The 22,573-nt window shown below is 31.6% G+C and overlaps 2 protein-coding genes across 3 annotated transcripts; one reads left to right on the forward strand and one right to left on the reverse strand.

The window, feature by feature from the left end:
• Nucleotides 1–3,194: 3,194 nt before the first annotated feature.
• Nucleotides 3,195–9,803, forward strand: LOC127246117 (triose phosphate/phosphate translocator, non-green plastid, chloroplastic-like). The gene is made up of 9 exons (XM_051267347.1): nucleotides 3,195–3,698; nucleotides 6,636–6,758; nucleotides 6,849–7,001; nucleotides 7,388–7,473; nucleotides 7,554–7,638; nucleotides 7,810–7,929; nucleotides 8,050–8,118; nucleotides 8,805–8,934; nucleotides 9,537–9,803. The coding sequence occupies exons 1-9, from the start codon at nucleotides 3,309–3,311 to the stop codon at nucleotides 9,611–9,613; spliced, it is 1,233 nt and encodes a 410-aa protein (XP_051123304.1). The 5' UTR covers nucleotides 3,195–3,308; the 3' UTR covers nucleotides 9,614–9,803.
• Nucleotides 9,804–10,548: 745 nt separating this feature from the next.
• LOC127246081 (transcription factor MYB98-like) lies at nucleotides 10,549–20,534 on the reverse strand. Of its 2 annotated transcripts, XM_051267283.1 has the most exons (7): nucleotides 20,201–20,534; nucleotides 19,638–19,720; nucleotides 19,064–19,451; nucleotides 18,766–18,957; nucleotides 12,156–12,672; nucleotides 11,879–12,005; nucleotides 10,549–11,408 (listed from the first exon to the last, which is right to left on the reverse strand). In XM_051267283.1, the coding sequence occupies exons 5-7, from the start codon at nucleotides 12,491–12,493 to the stop codon at nucleotides 10,785–10,787; spliced, it is 1,089 nt and encodes a 362-aa protein (XP_051123240.1). In that variant the 5' UTR covers nucleotides 12,494–12,672; nucleotides 18,766–18,957; nucleotides 19,064–19,451; nucleotides 19,638–19,720; nucleotides 20,201–20,534; the 3' UTR covers nucleotides 10,549–10,784. The 2 variants fall into 2 exon arrangements, with proteins under 2 accessions (XP_051123240.1, XP_051123239.1); XM_051267282.1 differs by lacking the exons at nucleotides 18,766–18,957; nucleotides 19,064–19,451; nucleotides 19,638–19,720; nucleotides 20,201–20,534 and having other exon boundaries at nucleotides 12,156–17,177.
• Between the last annotated feature and the right edge of the window lie 2,039 nt (nucleotides 20,535–22,573).

Consider the following 22,573-nt stretch of genomic DNA (forward strand, 5'->3'; position numbering starts at 1 on the left):
GAATACTCGATCGATAGACTATAAAACTTACAAATATTTGCGCTCTTATCGATCGCCCCCACCGCGAAAAAAGTAATAAGTACATAAAATGAAAAAAATATATATATAGAGAGAGAGAGAGCGAGGAATGTATGTATTCATGTATAATTGTTACACAAAGAAAGCATGAGCGAGAAAGCAGAAATAATGTATGAATCCAACACACATCAATCACCTCTACAAATTCATGTTTAATTATTATTCCCTCTATTTTTGTTCTCTCTCTCACTCTAAATCATTCTTAACCAATCTTCTCTCTCACACACACATATCATTCGTATATATATATAGAGAGAGAAATGTATAGATATATATATGCATGACTTTGTATGTATAATATATATATGTATGTATGTATGTATATGTACGTAGGGTGCATGTTTAGTTCATGATCACAACGTCCAACGGCACAAATCTTTCGTGTCTATTATTATTATTATTATTATTATTATTATTATTCATGTGTTAATTTGTAACGTGCATTCCGTTGGAAAATCAGTTAATTATTTACTTATAAAATTTAATTTTATATTAATTTAATTCGTAATTTTTGAAACAGTTGAAATGCATGTGAGCTATATATATAACTTTTATTATTAGTATAATTTAAGAATATGAATACTATTAAGTCATAAACGGCTCATGCCACCCACCTCAATCAGATAATGATAAAAGTATGCTACTGTGAATTTTGTCTCGAACTTAAAAGTCATGATCATGGTCGTGGGTTTAGGTTTGAATTTGGTGAATGCTAGACTTGACGAAGTCTATTATGCTCCGAAATCAAATCGAAATAATAAAATATTATATTGAAATTTAAGAAAATATTTGAATTCAAAATTTCAAATCAATCATTATGAATAAAATAAACGGTTATCAGAGTTAATGCAGACAGTTTTGAAGATTACTGATTATTAAACGTCGATATTTTCGACTCGACTTAATTACCCTGAGGGTGGAGTGCCTATAGAAGGTCATTCCCACCACTTTCCAAAACAACAATTTCGAAACCTCCTCTCTTGCTTATTTCTCTTGAGTGCTTTTTCGGCGAAGTTTGTGATGAGTTGTACGACACAAATCCGAAAACTTTCTTTTAAACCTAAGTCGATCGACACAATTCTTTGTCCAATTATTTTAGTTCGTTGGAGTGTCATCTAATTCAAAGAAAAACGTTGTTCTATTTTTGGAACATTACATCATGATTTGGAGGCGCACTACTGGGCGTATTTTAGATATATTTTAGTACGACTCGACATGATTATTGGTTTTTTTTTTTCCGATAATTGTTTTGATATTCTTGTAATATAATAAATTTTCAACATATTCTTTTGTGCCGTTAGAGCCGACAAAAATAGATACGATCTAAAAATTCAATCCAAATTCAACACGAAAAAACTATGTTTAAACTAATAAAATAAGTCCAAAAATTTCGGGGAGCCCGTGTCTAGCCTCACACAACGAGAAGCCGGGCCATGCTTGGCCCAGCCCATTTTAGTATATTAAATAAAATTTTTAATAAATACTTTTATAAATATATTAACATTATATCAGAAATAAACATGCAATTTTATTGAATTTTTTTTCTTATTAGTTGTAGGTCATGAGTTCAATTCTTATATCCTAGGCTCCTAGGCTCGACCATAAACCGGACTGGGCTTGTCCTGGCAAGGATTGAAAATGGACCGGGCCAATCCGGCACAAAAAATCCAAACGGGCCAAAATTGCCACCCTTATGTGCCGTGTTTAGGTACAATAATGATCCGCTAATGTAATTTGATTATTATTTAAAATTGACTTGAAATAAAATATTAATTGACATAATCACAAATAAGACTTATGTTTCTATCAATATGTCATTTTTCTTCCAAAAATATATTCAATTATGATATTTAATATAAAACATCACATCTAATAATTATTTAAAGCTAAAAAAAATATTAGAAGGAATACAAAACATTTTTTTTGCTAAATTTATATGCTACCAAGAAATTGATTTTTGTATAATATACTACAAATATACAAATATGAAAGCAAAAATGTGGAGGTTTGAGTTTGAAGAATAAGCTTTTCAATTTGAATAAATATTTAATATGATATAAATAAGAGTATTAATTTGATAAAATATAAAATTGATTTTAATATAATATAAAAAAATTGTATATTTTTTATTTGATATTTTAGGAGAATTATATATATAGTAAAAAACTTATAAAAACAAACACAATCAATTTAATCGATTAATTTAAATCCAAATCAACACTATTTATTTTGTACGATTTTCAATAAGGTGCAACATTGGTTTCGGACACGGATTTTTAGGTGAGTAGTATTAAGTAAGATAATTTAGAAATTAGGTGATACGATGCAGAGATAAATGTATATTTTATTTGTTTTTATTTGGGTGATGAGATGTGATAAAATGTGGTGTAGAGATTAAGTATAATTAATTATTTTATATTTTGAAAATATTGACACATATAAAAAGGAAATGTTGAACTATTGAGACGGATGGAGTACTATTTTTCTTACAAATTATATCAATAAAAATTAAAAGTAACATCCTATTTCAAATTACATACTTTTTTTTTTCAATTTTTTTTTTGTTATATTCTATAATTTATTATTATTATTATTATTTAAAAATGTTATAGTATAAAAGGATTGGGTCCAAATGATAAATGTCTCAACATAAGTTAGTTCACCTGTCAAAAAATTCATTAAATTTAGATATTTTATTTAAAAAGTAGTTTTCAAATTGATATTGACTACTGACTCTTGTAGACTCTTGTAGTGGGAAGATTCGGATTCCATTTAGGAAATAAAATAAAATAATAAAAATGAATCAACCAAAGGTGTGTTTTTTCGGGTGGTATGATGTGATATAAATAGGTGTTGTGATGTTTTGAATGTAAAATTGATTTTTAGTATAATATAAAAAATAAAATAAGTGTTTGATTTGATACTTTTTAGAAAAAAAAAATTGAATGAATAGTGAAAATCTAATCTAATCCCCCAAACAAACACACCCTAGATCAACTAACCAAAATAAATTTACATAAAATAATTTTATGTGATATTTCAATTGAAAATTAATATTAATATAAATTAAATATTATTTATTTCTATTTAGATTCAATTTTGACTATTCAATTCCAAAAAGTGACCCTAAACATTCTCAAAATTCCAAGAATATCCCCTGTATATAAACCCATTTTCCGACTGCCCCTTCGACGGAGCTTCCCGAAATCGCACCGCCGCCTCAGAGAAAAATGCAGAGCTCCGCCATAGCTTTTTCCTCCTCCTCCCTCTCGCTCCACGCCGCTCGCCGGAATTTCGAAAGGAATGGCTGTAATCACCTCTCGCCGTCCCCGGTGGAGCAGCTCCGTATCACCACTGCTCCATCGTTGACAGTGGTGTCGAATTCGAATTCTTCTTCGCGCCGGAGATTGAGCGCGATTGGAAGCTCTCTGAAGCCGATCGGGTGGATATCTGACGCTAATAATGGAAGTTCGGACGGCATTGTGGTTCGAGCCACGGCGGAGAGCGCCGGAGAGGCAGAGAGCGCGAAGTCTAGTCGCTTTGGGGATATGTTGGTTCTGGGGATTCTTTTCAATCTGTGGTACCTTTTTAATATCTACTTCAATATCTATAACAAGCAGGTAGGTTGTCTCCTTTTTTCTATCTTTTTTTTTTTTTTTACCTTTCTGTAGATTCGTTTTGTGTGATTTTGACAAAGAAATTGTTGGTTTTCTTATGCTAAATTTGGTGTTCGAATTTTCTGATGAAATGCTGAATTCTCTGTAAATTTTAGTTAAAGCTATTGGTGTTTTCCCCGTGTTGTAATTGAATAATTGCTTTTTTGATATTTTGTTGTGCGGACAAAATGCAGTCAATTTTTCTTCGTCGTATAGTTGTTTACTCCTCTCCTCCATTGATGTTTTCTGAGTTACACGTGTAAAGATTTCTCTGTGATTATACTACTTTAGTGTTCTAACTGCTGTTTCAGAACCTGAACCTGGTTATTATTATTCTTATTATTTTGTTTATTTTAGCAAATGTGAAGTAATGATTGAAGGTAATATTTTGAATGGAAAATGAAAAAGTATGTTGAATATAATATGTATACTTCTACGGAAATTAAGAAATTGAGAAGTATGAAAAATGAAATATCATACAATCAAGTTTTTGGTATGCTTGACTTCTAATTTTCTTTTATTTTGTTTTTGGGTTTTGGTTTTTTATCTTTTCTGTTTTTGGTCTTGCTTTTTTTTTTTTTTTGGGTGTGTGTTTTCCTAAGTGGGAAGGATTTTCAGCTGCTATGAACCCCTTTAGGCAATTCTATGGTTTCTATTTGTATGAGCTCCTATGTATGATATATATATATATATGTGTGTGTGTGTAAAGAATATTTATATTAGCGGCAAGTAGGCTTCTAGGAGACTCAGTCAGAGAAGGAATAACCCCTTTCCTCGGTTACTCTTAGATTCATCATTGCAATCTGACCACACAACAAACTACTTTACTCCACTGAAGTGGCACTGTGCATTCTTGTCTCTCTAATTTTCTTTTTATTATTACAACATGATTGCAGCAATGGTGGTTCTTGTTAAGCATGGTTAATTATTGCTTAGCTTCGTCTCTCTACATTGGGGGAGTACGAAAGAGTCACTATTTCAAGATTTTATTTTAGAATCTGTTCTTAAAATTGGTATTTCTGAAATTTATGCCTCAATACTAGCTGCAATTAGTAGTTGATGGACTTCATTTTTGCAACTAATCTTAAAATTGTTGTAAAACACCTCTATTTCAAACCCTTGTTCATGCAATGGAACTCTTGCTCCACATTGCTGCCTGGGGCTGGCATTATTAGGCATTGATCTTTGTTATCGTGAGAAGACGAGTGGATCTCTATATGCATTGAAGAATGGGATTATGCATGTAGATAAGCTAATCCCTTTAATTATGATACTCTAATCCTATAACGATACCCTATTCTCTATAACTAAGGTTTAACATTAATTATACAAGATTATCATACCACTCTCCACCAAGTTGTATCTTTTTGTGAGCAAAGCCGCAGTCAACTTGAATATGCTTGGTTGTTCGTAGAAGACAAGATTAGATGCAATATGTTGCACTGCATGAATTGTCACAATATAACTTTGCTGGAATTGAAACTTTGTGTCTGCGACCACCTTCACTCACCGAATAATATATCACTTGATTCCTCGTGTAACATGTGCCATTGCCCTATATTCTGACTCTCTGCACTTGATCAAGAAACAGCACATTGCTTCATACTTTTCCATGAGAATAAGTTTCTCCAACAACAAAACACACACATGTAGTTCTTCCTTAGATCCTGCACAGTCAATATCAGCAAAACATTCTATTTTTCTATGCATGTGATTCCCATATAGTATACCATGCTCTGGACCCCCTTCTAAGTAACATAGAAAGCGTCCCAATGGTCAATTGTTGGGGATAACATATATTGACTTGCTGCACTTGCAAAATACACAATGTCTAGTTGAGTTATTGTTAAATAATCTAGCTTACGAGTTATGAACCAATCTGTATCTCTCCAAATCTTCAGAAGGTTCATCCTCCTTTTATCAATTGAAGATTTACAATCATGGGAGTGCTATATGGTTCAGCTCTCAATTATCCTGTTTCTGCCAACAAATCATGTACATACTTTTTCTGAGAAAGAATATTGTTTTCCTTTGGTATCTTAACACCCAATAAATACTTTAACATAGAAGGGCTTTGAGTTTTGCCTGAACTGGCCATGCAAGAAGCTTTTGGGGACGAGATTCCTACCGTTGTTGCCAGTAATGACAATATGATAGGTAACACTTTTCTCCTTGCCGTGATAAATTCACACTAAGATCCTTCTAAGTAGCACTGACATGCTTAGGTATTTGCTCCAATTGAGAATTTATTATTCTAGATCAAGTCTTTACATATATTTAGTGACAATTTATACTTCACTATGTTTACTCTTCACCTTCATGGCACTAAAAATGGCAAAAGATCATGCTTCTTAAATGGCAAAAATGGCATTAGGTTGATGCTTGTCCCTGGATCACATATAATTTTACATGCACCCATTTTGCCTAGTTGCATAAAAATCACGAAAATTGCATGAGGTTTCCAATCCCATGGGCAGTTAATTCCCTTTTTTTGGAGATTAAACTAGTTAGATAGACAGAGAGGCAATCTCAAAACAAAGAACGCTAGAGCCAAGTGATAAAATCCTCTTCATTCACAGCCCCGTTTTGCAACAAAATCAGCTCGGTAATTCTGAATAAGGAAGTTTTAGTTTCTTTCTAACTCATCTTTGCTGGCTGTGATATTTCCCATTTCAACTGTTGGGATCTTTGTTTGATGAACCTGTTAGGATTTCAATTACATGGTCCTATGGTGTATTTGTTAATCATTAATGATATTGTTATTATTAATATTATGGTAAGATTGAATTTTCTTGGAAGCTTGATACTATTTTTTGTACATTCAAATTTATTGTTTTCTGCCTTGACTATTAAATTGTGCGTTGCTTGATTCCATGTTTGATTGTATAATTCCTGTCATAGGTTCTCAAAGTTTATCATTACCCAATTACAATTTCTCTTGTTCAATTTGCTGTGGGGACTGTTCTAATAATTTTGATGTGGACCTTCAATCTTCACAAACGGCCAAAAATCAGTCGTTCACAGGTACTCTATGCCACCCCGGGATACTGTTCATATACAGTACACTTACTAACCTTAAATTTTATGTAAATGGTATCATTCAATCATTGGCAGCTTGTTGCAATTTTTCCACTAGCGGTGGTGCATACATTGGGCAATGTCTTCACCAACATGAGTCTTGGAAAAGTGTCTGTATCGTTCACTCACACAATTAAAGCTATGGAGCCTTTCTTTTCAGTTGTTCTCTCTGCTATGTTTCTTGGGGAGGTGATTCATTCATGCTTTCAAGCTTTATTTAGACTGTGAAACTTTTACTAGACGACTTATAAATGGAGCTTGAAGGAATTCATAACTTGTTTTAACTTCTGGCTTAGTCTTACTTGGGTAACTTTGTTCTTGAATGTTTCCTGCTTGTTTTTAATAAGATAGCAATTGTCATGCAAAAAGGCCTGATAATTCAGTTGGAGAAAGACTGCAATTATGGGCATGTATTTAACTGTGAAAGACTCCAATTATGGACACTAATTTTCTTGACATGTTCAGCTTGGTTTCTGAGCTCTTTTTTGTTTTTTTTACATCATGTGTTCGTTTCTTACATGCTTATTTCTCATTGTTTAATGGCATATATTCATTCCTTTTCCTTTTCCTGACAGTTCCCTACCATTTGGGTAGTTTCCTCTCTTCTACCTGTTGTGGGTGGAGTTGCTTTGGCTTCAATGACTGAGGCATCTTTTAATTGGTAAATTAAAATTTCTGTGGGTTCCCTTACTTTTCTAGAGATTTTTCTGCAGACAATTTATACCATGGTTATTTTTGAAGGGTCGGTTTTTGGAGTGCCATGGCATCCAACTTGACAAATCAATCTCGCAATGTCTTTAGCAAAAAGTTCATGGTTAAGAAAGAGGTACCTTTGAGATTTCTATTTGACAACCTCTGATAATTTCTTAAGTTCTGTTTAGCTATTTGTTTGTTAATATAATTTTACACTTTACCATGGAAAGAAACAAAATTTTGCTTTGTTTTCTTCTAGGTTTAATCGGTTATTAAACTTCAGTCTTACCTTCTCTTCACGCAGGAATCCCTCGACAATATTACTCTCTTCTCAATAATCACGATCATGTCTTTCTTTCTGATGATACCTCCGACTCTTGTCATGGAAGGCATCAAGTTTACACCTTCTTACCTTCAGGCGGCTGTGAGTGAATTTGCTATGCATTTAGTTTAATTGGCTCACCTACATCAGAATATTGCATTTATGTTCATATCTTTTCTTTGGCTAAATAATTTTAAAGACAATTTTTTTTACTATCATCAGGGGTTGGATGTCAATCAAATTTACATTAAGACACTCCTCGCCTCCCTCTGCTTCCATGCATATCAACAGGTAAACTTTTTAAAGTTGATATCTTCTCGGGCATTGCACTTTACATGCTTTCAGTTTGGTGTATATATATATTTCCCTGTTTTAATGATTGACAAAATAATCTTGCCCGTTGAATTTCAAAATTTTTGTTCATTCTGCATACAATCTCAAATGGTTGTACTTCGTAAACTCCGCCTACTATCAAGACATGTAGATTGACGGCTTCTTTAACTTCACAGTCATTTTCTGCTGATTTGGTTGGTCAAGCTTTGAATTTATATCGTACTATATGGATTCATTGAAAGCTTTCTACTTCATGGAAAATAATTTGAGTTGAGAACAACTCGAAGTTGCTGAAAGATTTTTTTTTTTCTATAACATTAGAATTTTGTTGCTGTAAAAACATATATGATCACTATTGCTTACTAGCAATGCCATTTAGAGAACGGACAATATCTAATTGAAGCTTATATGTTTGAATGCCATGAAAAGTTTACATGAATAATCAAAAGTCAAAACTATCATGATACAGTGCACTCAATGTAATCGAAACAAAAACATCATTAAGTTGCTAATGAAAAAGGTTCTACAAATTCTGCACCAATTTTTTAAGCTGACTAAATATTTTAGCATCCTGATTGTTAACGTGATCTAATGGACATTTTTATCATGCTGTATGAAAAGACTGATTAGAGTTGGTTCTACAGATTTCTTACATGATATTGCAACGGGTATCTCCCGTCACCCATTCTGTGGGCAACTGTGTTAAGCGGGTGGTCGTCATTGTGTCTTCTGTCCTCTTCTTCCGAACACCAGTTTCACCCATCAATGCTCTAGGTACGGACAATTTATGTGTTTTCAATCTTGTTTTTGTTGATCCATTTTAACGTAAAATATTTGTCTTTCTTACAAAAACATCACTTCCAACACTTTTATTAAAATGTTTTAAATCTGATATACACCCAAAAGATTGTGGGTGTGTTTGTTGGTAATTTGGATGTCTTACTTATTTTTGTTTGAGATTTTTTTTTCTTAAATTATAAAACATGTTTTTAGATGCGACGTTTAGAATAAAAAAATATACAACAGGTTTGTTTGGTTTTGGTTTTAGTTTGAGTTTCTTATTTGAATTTTGGTTAATTTTATGTGATTTTTTATAAGAGAAAATATTTTATTTTTATTGAAAACATTACGGACTGAATAGTGATGTTTTGGTTTCAAATGGTTTATCGGAAACAATTGTCTACTATTGTTTGGGGTTTGTATATATTTTTAGGTGAAAATGCGTTGGATGTGACATTTTAAATGAAAAATAGATATCGGGCTTTCGAGGAAAAATAAGAACTTGAATAGTAAAAAAAACATATACACACATACAAATAAACATAACCATAAACATTATCAGTATAGACTCTTAGGGCTCTCTTCTCCTCGTGCAGGTACCGGAATAGCTCTTGCCGGAGTTTTCCTGTACTCAAGAGTGAAGGGCATTAAATCGAAGCCAAAGACTGCTTGAACTTGGTAAGAAAGTATATGTGATACATATTAGACTACATTATTACAAAAGTTTTTATGCAGGAAATCAATTGTTAGGGTGTTCATTCTTTAAAGGATTCCTCTACTTGGTTTGTTTTCGTCATCATAATTGGAATTGTATGTATTACTGTCTTCAAGAATTGAGCCTCTAAGATGTGTGGTTTTGGTGATTTTGTTGTCATTCAATTTTTATATTTTTCTGTCCAATGGCCAGTATATTAGAATGCTTAAAGTTTCGAATATACTGGCCATTGGACAGAAAAATAATTATTAGAAATATTAAAAACTCAGAAAGAAATAAACTTGGTATCTGAATCATAAAAACTAGTAACTATAAAATGAATTTATCTGACCACGCAATCAAACTAGTGAAAGAGTATAAGTATTGAACCGTGCAAACAAAATTATCAAATCTATTAAACAACCAACAAATATACTAAATTCCGAACATCCCAAAATATATATATATATATATATGTACACACATGAACAAAATTATTTTTCTCTCAAAACTTCACATAGATGTATATATACACACAAAAACATTTTTCTCAACATTACACTCACAATAATTTTTCTCTCAAAACATTACACACATATATATATATACACACACTCACACAATGATTTTTCTCTCAACATCACACACATATATATATACACCCTCACACAAAACGATTTTTCTCTCAAAACATTACACACACATATATATATATATATATATATATACACACTCACACAATGATTTTTCTCTCAAAACATCACACACACACACATGTGTATGTATATATATATATATATAAGTACATTCAATCAGCCATAAGCACACTAAGAACCCATTCAACTCATGCCATAGCCAATGTCCCAATGCCTTCCATTTCAAACACACAAAAACAAACTCTCAAAAACATCCCAAAACAACAAGCAACATTAAACTTACTCATCATAAAACAAAACCAAAATGTCTTTCAATTCAAACACATAATTAAAAGCAAGCAAACAAACAAACACACTTGTCTTTAACATCACAATAAACTTGCAATAACATAAAACAACCACTCATAAGAGAGAAAAGGTAAATAAACCGATTAAGTTCGACAAACCAAGAACACCGTCACTTCTTCCCAATCATACCCGCAACAAGAAAGTCTTCAACCCCAGAAAGAACCAAGCCCAGCATTATCGAATCGAGGCTGCATTTGTGGCAGAGGAAAAGGAACCTCGTTTGCAACACTCAGCCCGTTGATACCTTCCAAAGGAGCAGCAACAGGAGGATGCTCGACCACACTACCGAGAAGACCATTCAAGTTGTTGACCTGAGAGTAATCAAAGTTCAGCCCCGGGAGCTGACCAACCCCAAACTGCAGCGCAGAATCATCGCAAACTGGCCTGAAATCGACTTCCGGCTTCCCAGCATTCAGAATCTCCAGAGCAGCATTCACAAGGCTTGATTGATCAATGAAATTGTCGCGGTTGTTGGCGCTGTTATCGTTGTTGTTGATGACAGTATTGTTGTTGCTGCTATTAGTGGTTAACAGTTTGCTTCCATTGTTGGCGTCGAATCTCCTGATATAGTCGAGCAAAATAGAATTAGAGGTTGGATACCTAGTCCGCTTTTTATCTGCAAATTTTCTCCTCTTTGTTGCATTCCAGTGATTCTTAATGGAATTTTCAGTCCTCCCGGGAAGTCTTTTCGCAATTTCTGCCCATTTGTTCCCAAGTTCTGCATGAGCCGCGATTATTATTTTATCTTCTTCTTCAGTCCATAGATCTCTCTGGATGAAATCAAACCATAGATCATTAATTCAGAGGATTTGAAGAGTACCATAAAGTGAAACTGTTAAAAATTAAAATTGACTTTGGGAATCACGAATGGGATAAAGCAAACAACAATCTACCTGCAGTGTGGATAATATCAGTCTGCATAAATTCAACCTAAATGACATAATTGATGTTATCCGCAAACCGGTAAAGAAGAAGAGGTGGTTTAATAATAAATGAAAAGGTTTGCCGATCCTATCCCAAATTCAAGATTTTCAAATGCTGCAATTAAAACAATAATAGCAATGAAGACGAGTTTTTTCAGTCCATATTTTCCCTGATGAACATTTTTTCCTATTTGACAATGGAACCATGTAATTTTGGGACTAGTATAAAATTATATATGCAACAAACAAAATCACAGTAACAAGTAAAACCAAGAAACACAATTATGCGCATACGAAGGGTAAAAAAAATATCAAACTTTTATATCCGGGCGCAGGTGATTCTTCCATCTCTCTCGGCACTGTTTTCCAGTCCTCCCCTTCATAATTTGTGCGACCATCGTCCACCTCTTCAAACCATATATGTCCACCAGATGAATCAAAAGTCTAAACATCAAGCAACAAATCACAAATCATTCAAACATTAATGTGAATAAACAAAATATAAATCAGTACACAAAAATTAAAAAAAAGAAAAGAAAAACATTAAATAAGATAATAATAAAGCAGAGGCAGTCATCTGTATTCAATTCACACCTGTCCTCATCGAAGGTCCACATTCCTTTGACAGATTTGGGCTTAATTGAGCCTTCAGATGGTACTTGAGACATAAATACCCCATCACCTTCGTTAACAAAACTTCTACTTATTTCTGTGCCATGGCCCCTTATAAGGCCGAAACCATCAGCGGTCGCAAAAGAACTATTGCCGGTGTTAACAAATCCAGAAGGCATAAAAGTATTGTAATTCGATGCCATCTGAATTCTATTCAATGAATCATTCCAATTTGGAAAAATCGAGGATCCATCACCTTGGAGACGTTGCATGTCCACACCATTGACTAGAATTCCCTTGCCTCGCAAGGTCTGCTGCATGACTGTGCTAGTTATTCCATTTTGGTCATTGAGATCAAAAGGAATAGATGGTCCACCGATAGAAGGATTAAAAGCCAGATTACCAAGATCAGAGAAATCTTGGTTAAGAGATGAGCTATTGCTGGTGTAAAAACCATCGTTTGGTGCTCGATATGCATGGTTGTTGAAGGCTGAGGATGCTGGTAGGGAAAAGGAAGTATTATAAAGTTTCCACTGTGTTGAAGGCTCCATTAGAGAACTCGAGAGAAAATGATGGCTCAGAAAGGAATGCTGCATTCTCTGTCTCAGCCTCAGTAAAGTTCATATTTATTAAGAAATTTTTAGCGCATTAAATGCATTGGAAAATCATCGTGACCGTCAATTTGTCATGGCGATTAAACGGTTGGATTCATGGGCTGGGATAAGATTAGGTAGAGGACTAGAGAAAGAAAAGAAAAAAGAAAAAGTTTTGTTGCCAAAATAAATAGTTTTTAATTATTATTCTTACCATAATGTTATTCATTCGCTTTGAAATGCATGTAATTGAGTACCGCGTATTATCACAATAAGTAATTTATTTTCTACTTTTGAAAATATCGCAAAATTGAGCTACTAAACTACAAATCGGAAATAGAGTGTATATGTCATTTTGGTTTTGATTTTTTAAAATTTTTTTTCTTATGTATCTTTTACTTTTATTAATTTATTTTCTCGGGTCACCTGTGAGAGCCTTTGCGATCACAAATAATCACCCTCCAAAAGGCATGATGAAAACAATCATTTTAGACATAAAAATGAATGGAAACAAAATTTATGTGGGATTATTTGTGATTAGATAAGGTTTAAATGAACACATGCTTTGTATAGATGTTGTTTGCATCCCTTTTCAAAGCATCTAATCTACCAAAGTTCTAAGCATAATTTCTCAAAAGAGATAATACACATAAGTATACTATAAATATGTCAATTTAATAAATTAAAGATGTGTTCAATCTTTATCCCCTAAATTTAGTTTCTATACACACATAATCATGTACCCTAATCTATCACTTTCATTTCCAGTCACATAATTCAATCATTGTATAATATTTGATACATTAAATATGTTAATCAAATACTTCTCACTATTCAATAAGAATACACCATTCACACCAACACATCTCAAGTAGATGACATGTGTGAGTTGTGTTGTATCTTAATAAACTATACTCCCTCTTGTCTTATATAATGTATTCATTTAAATTTTACTTGTAGATTAAACAATATTAATAGTTTAAGTAGGGTGTGATAAAGTGTATGGACAAAAATGTCCTTACAAGTACAAAGGCCTACACTTATATATTAAAATAAAAAGGGACATCGTAGTAAATTTGCATGAAAAGTTTGGATATTTTTTTGTTTGCGTAGGGTCCACATTTACTAAAATTTGTACCAAAAATAAATGAACCTATTTTCTATGACGGAATGAGTATATTGGTATAGCACGGATAGAGTACCAAAAATAACACAAACGTTTTTCCAAAAAAATTAATATATTACACACATTCATTATTTTTATATTATCTGTACAATTTTCTATACCTTACATAAAAAATATCTCTTCAAACTATTTTACAAAATAAACACACCCTATATTACAATGTTATATAACAATAATAGTGTTATATTACATATTACAATATTATTTATTATTGTAATAATCATATAGTAATAATATAATATTATTGTTATTATTCATTTTCTTACATATTATTATATTTTTATAATTATTACTTTTATTACCGTAATAAATATTATTAAAATCAATTATAATATTATTTTCAACTTTTGGTAATTACAAGAATTATATTGCAAAAAGAAATCAAAATTGCATATAATGTGTACAAGGTACATGTAATGGAAGATTACGGTGATAGTTTGGTGTGTGTGTGTTTTTGTGTGTTTGGGTTTGAATTTTTAGTATTTTTTAAGTGAAATAGTTATTGAATGTAATATTTTGTATAAAAAAATGGGTTTTAGTGATGTTTTTGGATGAACATTGTGAGATTGCATTGTAAAAATTGAACAAAAGAGAAAAACCCTTAAGTGGGGTCTCAAATTTAATAAAGCTCAATTGTAATACAAAGCTTAAAATCACAATTTCCCCTTGCGTGTTTTTATACATTGAACACGTTAATTACATCATTGTTAATTTATTTATTTTTTTAATACATAAAATTTGTAAATTTTTTTCTATATTTTTTAAATCAAGTGGGTCTTGTGACCCTACTCCCATATACATTCGCCCCATTACAACAAAAAAGTAAAATTAGAATACATTCAAATAACTAGAACCAACATTAGTGAACATTTAATCATTTTGAGTTAAATATCAAGGCATTGGATCTTGGTGTGGTTTGAAATTTAACCTAAATATGATGCATTACCTAAGTGGAAAGTTGATTAGAGAATCTAGATCACCAAAAGAGCATCTAGTACATTTAAGGGAGCAAGAAAATCTTAAGATGTGAGATAGACTAAGCACATCTTAACAGTGGTATAATCGGAATCAAAAAAAGAAATTAAACACTCTTTGGTTTAAGCATTATCTAGATTTGAAAAGGACTCAACCCGGTCTCACCAATTTTCTAACTTAACAATATTGCATACTTGCAAGGTGTTGTCTCAACTTTCTGGCTTGGAAAAGGCAGCGTGCTACGATTTCATACGGATAAGTTTGGATTAATCCTTGTAGTTGAGTGTATTGTTTCCTTAGTTGTTAATTGTTTCTTTCATATCAAAAAATTTGATTCAGTATTTTCATTGCATGAGATGACGCCGCATTACAAAAGAGGATGACAAAGAGGGATGGTGGCTATCTGGACTACATAGAGAAGTTGATAGCCTTAAGCCCATAACTTGACCATCATTTTTCAGTATATTTTCACCCTCTATTGTAACATTTTTTGCAGTCAATTTAATCACATGTAAAACTTAATTGTGAATTCTTCCCTTTGGTCAACAATATGTAGCATAAAATAGCTTTCACCCATTTTCCACAAAGTCACCCCTAAGCTAGCTCAATCTTAAACCTTTGTTCGACAGTGTGCTAAACCTCAATTCCAAAGTTCAACTAGGAGTTCGCTTGTAGTGAGTGTCTACTAGTCAATCAGACATCAGAACAAATATTTCATACTGATTAAGAGAATTGGTTAGATTCCACATTTATTCTGTTGGCATCTTTGCCAGAGAATTGAGCTTCTCATTTGGTGCCCACTACATTTCACTTGTGGTTTTGAATCTAGGTTTTATTCTTATTTTTAATATTTTGTGGGGGTGGAGAGCAAGGAGATTTGCCTAAGATTTAGTTACAAAGATTTAGGAAGCACAAATCCAACATCTCTACCATAGCTAGACGATAAGAAACAATCTAGTCAGATTGATTTAGTTCCATAGGTTGGAATATTCAAAATAAAGAGCCTTAAAACTATGCCAAAAAGTCTTCCATGTTTGCAGCTCCGCGCTTAGCAGCTTTTCTTCTTAGTTAATTTTTTGTTACTTTTTGTGTTGTCCTACACACAGGAACACTAGTGGACAATCTTCTGCAATCCTAGATCAATCAATTTGGACTTGTGACAAACAGTTGGAGTATTTCCTCACATAGATACATTTTATACAATGAGTTCTGCCCTACTTGCTGATGTACAAACCATTATTCATTTTTACGGCATTTTGAAAATATGTATAGTTGCATCTTAAATCAAAACATACACTTGAAACATAATCGGTTGCAGTTAGCTGAAACCCTATATATAAATCCCTTTCGAAAGAACCTCGTGCTTGGCAGACCTTTCATGTTTACACTTCGCAGTTGGTTTGCAAGAAGAAACCTTTCATGTTAAATAACACCTAATGCTTGGCTGACCTGGGAACTTAGCCTCATGAATGGCCAAATGAAAAGATTTTCAAAGAAATTCCATTCATGGAAACACAAGATAAATTTTTGGAGAGGTTAACTACTGGACTAAATGGAATAACCATTAGAAAACAAGTGCAACCATTGTCAAAGACTTGATCATCAGAGTTAGAATTGGATAGATTCTAATTGTGAGTGTATAAGTAGTAGTTCAATGAATTGTACGATTTAGGACCTTTCCAAACTTAAACATTACATAATTGTTTTTATCGTTATTTAATTAGGAATAAATCCTCATCTTTTATTGTAATTTTCAATAGTTGGTTTGATTTGTTGCAATAATTGTTTTAATTAATAAAAATACTATTAAAATGTAAATAGTACTCAATTTTCAAAAGAACCTAAATGTGGATTTATTTCTTAGTTTCACCTTTTATATGCAAGTATGTTGCTTAAAGGGAACAATAAGTATAGGAGTTAGAAATAGAAATGAAAATGAATCATAATGAATATCTTAGATAATTCTTGATATAACTAAGGGGAATAAACAGTGTAGTTGATATCCCGAAACCAGGTAATGGTTCATTAACTAATGTCTCCTTTAACTAGTGATGTCTTAAAGTTTAGCAATCACCATTTAGCTCTTTCACCAAAAATTTGGGTATGTTTGTTTGGAGTTTTTATTTTGGGTTTTGATTTGAATAATAAAATTTTGAATTTGAATAGTTGCTTGATAATTCATAAATAGGAATTGGTGTTATATTTTGAATGTATAATTAATTTTTAATGTAATATAAATATATATAGGTATTTAATTTGATATTTTTGTAAAAAAATTTTTTTAATAGTATAAATAAAAACAAATCATCCAAACAAACATACCTAAAATAAAAGCTTGTGGCTATCAAACTATCTCATCGAATGTAATTCTAATATTAATTATTATTAATAATATTTGTATAAAGAATAAACTAGTTTATTGTACAAAAAAACAAAAAAATAATAATAATAGTAAGCCCCAATAACCTCAAGGATACCTATTATAGGATTTAAACCAAGTATTATGAATGCAATGATAATTTCCATAGTGAGCGTAGTGTAGTGTTAATCAATTTCATTATGATTCCAACCAAAAATTTGTACCATGTGATTTCTAAGACATAAATTAATCAAATTAACAATCAAGAAGAATTACATCTAAATTTACATTAGCTGACAATACACGGAGATGTTCAAATCAATACATAAAGCACTAAATAAAATTGAAAAAATAGTATAAGAAGGCTATATATTGAACAAATAATTTAATTCATGAGATGTGACAAAGTAATCCCTCACTCAAATAATCATTTAAAGAATAATCACAAGTATTTGTGCAAAAAGAAACCGCACACATACAAACAATAAAAACGAAGGAAGAACAGATGATGAAAAAAAACAAATTGAAGGGTTGAAAATCTTCCTAAGTTAAATAAAAATAATTACTAGGCTTTATATGCCTAATTGGGAATCTCCGACTTGTTAAATTCTATTATGATCCATGTAGAGTTCAAGATTCATTTCTAAAGCTTTGTTGTTCCTCCATTACTATCTTTTCTGAATTCGCAATATTAAACAATTAGATGAATTGGATGTAGTGAGACCATATCTCTGATACTTGAAGGAATTTCCTCTAAATCATGCAAATTTCAAGTACATGCCTCTAAAGTTTGGGTAATGAGCATTTACGGACATCCTAGAAACTATTTAACTCTCCTTAACATACAAGACTTTCAATCTAAAATATTCTCCTTTGACTAGATTTCGCCCGCCCTTTGAAATCATTATATGCCTAAATAAGCACTTCAAAGCTTAGCCATGAACCTACAATCCTTAACGTCTTTCCAAGGAATCTCATATCCATCCGAATTCAACTTCCTTGTTGCTACAGATATCCTATGTTCTTTAATAAATGATTGTCCCTTTTTGAGGCAAGTGTTGTTTAATCTTTACTTATGTGTGCAAGATTGATGGAAATAATCAATTTCCAGTTTCTGCATATTTAAAATTCATTCGAGGACCTTTCATGTGCAGCTAGAGTTTATTATCTTGAACTTATTTTAACTTTGTATTAATAATAACACAAAATTTCTTATCCACCTGATTGACTACTGTGTCGGGCAAAACAAAGTCTATATCAATTATAACAAGCATACGCCTAAGCTTTGACATCTCCCAAATGGAAAGAACTATCATATCCTAACATGCCAATATCTGGAAAAAAAAAAAAAAAAAAGAACATGTCCTGCAAATAAATCAATAAGCAATGCCTGAAGATTACGTAGTAAAGACAATGCAGATGGCACAAAAGTTCAAAAATTTATTCAAATCTTCTGAACAAGCCGAGATAGAAAGGTACCTCAAATGAGTGAGCCACATAAATTTGTCAACTGGATGGCTGTAAAAATTGTCCATTGCCTTCACCAATTTTAATCCTTCCATCTTCAATGGACGAGTGAGACTTCAGGCACATAAACAAAATGTTCTTTGCAGGATTGTTCAAGCACACATCCCTACAAGGTCATCGATGATGCATTCTTTGACCTTTTCCCTACATTTACATATACAAAACAAATGGGGATTTCAATCACAAAGATAAGATAAGATAAGATCTTTGAGCAACGGTCACTGCCTCTTGAATTTGGAAATGACCTCACATTTTCTGTATCTTCGACTTCTTTTCATTTTTAAGCGCAATTTTCACAGAGGCGGTGAACTCGAACACAAAACCTTGCATTCTAGTACCATGTTAAATGTTCATTTCACCTAAAAACTTAAACTTATAGAGAAATGCATCATCAGTTACATACTATATAGTTTTCCAACAACCCTCATCTTGTGCGAGTTCCTTCATAATTCTAACCAAGCGAAGCGTTCTATAGATCTCACCATTTCAGTTTCGCCATGCAAAGTACTATCGATGCACTTACAGGGGCAGAGACCGGAACAATGTGATGCTGCTTTAAGGCAGCGCATTGCCCTTTAAGCACCAACAACCCATACTTGATGGAATCAATCTTACTCATATCAACATCTTGACGAAAACTGTACATGGCAGATCATGAATTAGAAACTACATCCAATTTCCTAAACAAATTTGAACTTCCCATTACTGAAAGGGACTGCTCAATATTCGAGGAAAAAAAAAAAAGAGCTTATACTTATAAATAAACAATCGATAAAAAAATAATACAAAGGAGAAATAGAAGAACAAATCAGTATCGATTTTACCTAGGCATCCTCAACAAAGCTGAACCACTGCATGTAAGTCAATGACATCATCCTCAGTTTCATCAGCAACAACAATAAAATTCCTGCACGAAGCGTTGTGTTATTTTTATTATTCATAATTCCCCCCCACCCTCCCTCCGAAAAACAACTCAATCACTCATTTTTTATTGTTTCTTTAACATTACACTAAAAAATAATTTTACATTCAATACATTACCATAAATACTTATTTTTATCACATTTAAACAATTATTTCAATTCAAATTTTTACTATTCAAAACCAAAATCCAAACATCAAACCTTCCTCAACATAAAGGACAAATATTCATGAGAATCTTGCAAGAATTCTGAGGTTCTGTTTGTTTGGTTTTCTCTTACTTTTTTTTACTATTTATTGAAATTATTTCTCCTACATAAACATCAAACCAAACACATAAGTTTTTATTTTTATATATTACATTAAAAATCAATTTTCCGCCACTATATTTATATCATGATATGCAACAAAAAAGGATAGAACTTTTACTTGCAAATGTAAACACTTAGACAAGAATCTTGATTACCATTGTGGAACCTGGTTTGTCTTTTACTCTCTGTTCTTCACTAGCCACGGTGTCTGAAGACTGAGTCACAAGTGGCACACACGACTTGGCCATAGTAATTGCTGATTCGGTGCAGAATTTGTATTGGGACATTTCAACGAACACTTGGTGGGTGTGAGATTACAGCATAGACCAAAACAAAAACTAATACTAGCAAAAATCAGCACAGAAAAGAAAATTGAGCGTTTGTATTCGAACAGTACATAATCAAACCGCCATTGATCTTTGATCTCTCGGACATTGTGATCGATCAGCGTGCAACAGATGCCACAGGGTTTTTTCTTTGAAGATTTTTTTTTTTTAATAAATTCGGGCCTAGAAACTCAGGTTCAGGTACAGCCCGTTTCAAATCGGGTTGGGCCGGCAAATCCTATTCTTAAAAATTTTTAATTTTAAATATATTTTGCATAATTTTTTTCGCTAAAAAATAAATTAGAGTATTAAGCTTAACAAATATAACTATAAACAATTAAAAGTTCTTTTCCTTTCAATTCAAATAGCCATTTTTATCATTTTGATTTTTCTCATCGTTTTTATATGTTTCATTTGTATCCCTTTTTTATTATTCTTAATTTTTGTTAAATTACAATTATATAATTATACATACAATTATTTATAAATAAAAATTATACGATAAATCGTCGGACCAAGGATGCTCAAATTTACAACCGTCTTTGTAAATCGACGTTCCAAATCTTTCAATATTTGTCCGATATCTTCCATACAAAATGAGATAGGCTAATTCAAGAGGAGAAGAGAAAGAAATGAAAGCCCTTGCCAATGCCTATATTTTGAATATTTGCATTCCACACAATGATGGAGCCCACCAAATATCCACTTGTCATAATCTAACCATACTACATATTGGGCCTTAGGCCCAAGTTAAGGCCCAAATTATATAATAGAGATAATGAGCTTTGAGTTCACTATACTTTCTAATATTTTAAGTTTAATAAATAATGCAAATCATGTCAAAGTACATCTTATTCTATACAAAAATTGATACTTTTTTAAAAAAAAAAAAAAAAGAAAATAATAATAAATAAAAGATAATTTTGCATGATAAAAAGAAATTATCTCACCCTCAGATTCTCTTTTTTCTTTTTATATTTATATAAAAATATATCATAGTACAACTCATGAAAAAGTAAGTATTACAGAATTTAGGTCAACTTTTATTTAATAAATAAATTAACATCATATAATTAGAGAGTATACTTTTTTTAAAAGTAATAATAATTTCAAGTATTTTTTATTGTGAGATATGAGGAACCGTAAAAATATTATAGATAATAATATTTTGTGAATTTTTGTTGATTATCATTATTATTATTTTAATATATTATAAATTGTACTTTTAATTAATATTTTCTTTAGAAATATGGTGAAAATTGAGTTTGTTCATTTAATTTTTTTTAATACAATTTCGGATAATATTATTAAAAATACACAATATATAATACTCCTTCCGTCCCATAACAAGGTATCCATTTTTTCATTTTAGTCCGTCTCATAACAAAGTATCTATTTCCTAACATTACAAATACCCTTACAACTTCCAATATATTACACAAATGTCATTACCTTTATATCACACATACTAATAAGGTTATTTTAGTCATTTATACTTTATTCCTACTATAGCTTAATATAATACTAATATTTATAAAACTACGTGCAAAAAGCAAATAGATATTTACTTATGGGACGGAGAGAGTATATTTTTATCTAACTTACAAAAACATCAATAATTGTAGGTAATTGAGTTAGTATGGTATGACCTTGTGAAAGTTTTTATAATTTCGAATCTTATCAACGTCGTATCCGTTAAATCTATCAAATAACACAAAGAGATTGTCGATAATAAATCCGAAAATTTAGTCAGTACACATCAAAATAAAATAAAATAAAAATAGCAACTATATGAAAAATAAATAATTAAATAAAATGTTATGAGTGAAGTCATTGTCACATTGTTATGAAAAGATGAGTTAGGAAAAAGGGTTACATAGTGGTTGGGACATCAGCAATGTTCATTGAGACAGCCTTAAAAAAGTACATCAATGCTATTGCTATTCTATACATACATTCCACTACTTTATGTGCCCTAATTTTTTTATATTTAAAAAAAAAAAAATGTACTATTTATTAATAATTATAATTTGTTAGTAAAATATTATATCAAATAATTTTTATTTTTATTTTTATATAAAATATTACATCATATATCAAATTATACACTACTATCTCTATCCGACTATAAGAGCCGCATTTATTTTTTGCGTGTTGATATTTGAATATTAGTTATTATATCAAACTGTAGTACAAATTAAG

Source organism: Andrographis paniculata, unplaced genomic scaffold (genome assembly GCF_009805555.1).
Source record: "Andrographis paniculata isolate CXL003 unplaced genomic scaffold, ASM980555v1 Contig26END, whole genome shotgun sequence".
NCBI lineage: Eukaryota > Viridiplantae > Streptophyta > Magnoliopsida > Lamiales > Acanthaceae > Andrographis > Andrographis paniculata.

What these genes read in the sequence shown, in the direction of transcription:
- LOC127246117 (XM_051267347.1), top strand. Translation starts at nt 3,309, where the DNA reads ATGCAGAGCTCCGCCATAGCTTTTTCCTCCTCCTCCCTCTCGCTCCAC. An exon ending in TCAATATCTATAACAAGCAG is followed by an intron (nt 3,699 to 6,635) that starts GTAGGTTGTCTC and finishes TTCCTGTCATAG; the next exon opens with GTTCTCAAAGTTTATCATTA. An exon ending in ACTGAGGCATCTTTTAATTG is followed by an intron (nt 7,474 to 7,553) that starts GTAAATTAAAAT and finishes TTATTTTTGAAG; the next exon opens with GGTCGGTTTTTGGAGTGCCA.
- LOC127246081 (XM_051267282.1), bottom strand. Translation starts at nt 12,769, where the DNA reads ATGCAGCATTCCTTTCTGAGCCATCATTTTCTCTCGAGTTCTCTAATG. An exon ending in TGGACCTTCGATGAGGACAG is followed by an intron (nt 12,006 to 12,155) that starts GTGTGAATTGAA and finishes CTTGATGTTTAG; the next exon opens with ACTTTTGATTCATCTGGTGG. An exon ending in ACCTGCGCCCGGATATAAAA is followed by an intron (nt 11,409 to 11,878) that starts GTTTGATATTTT and finishes GATTTCATCCAG; the next exon opens with AGAGATCTATGGACTGAAGA.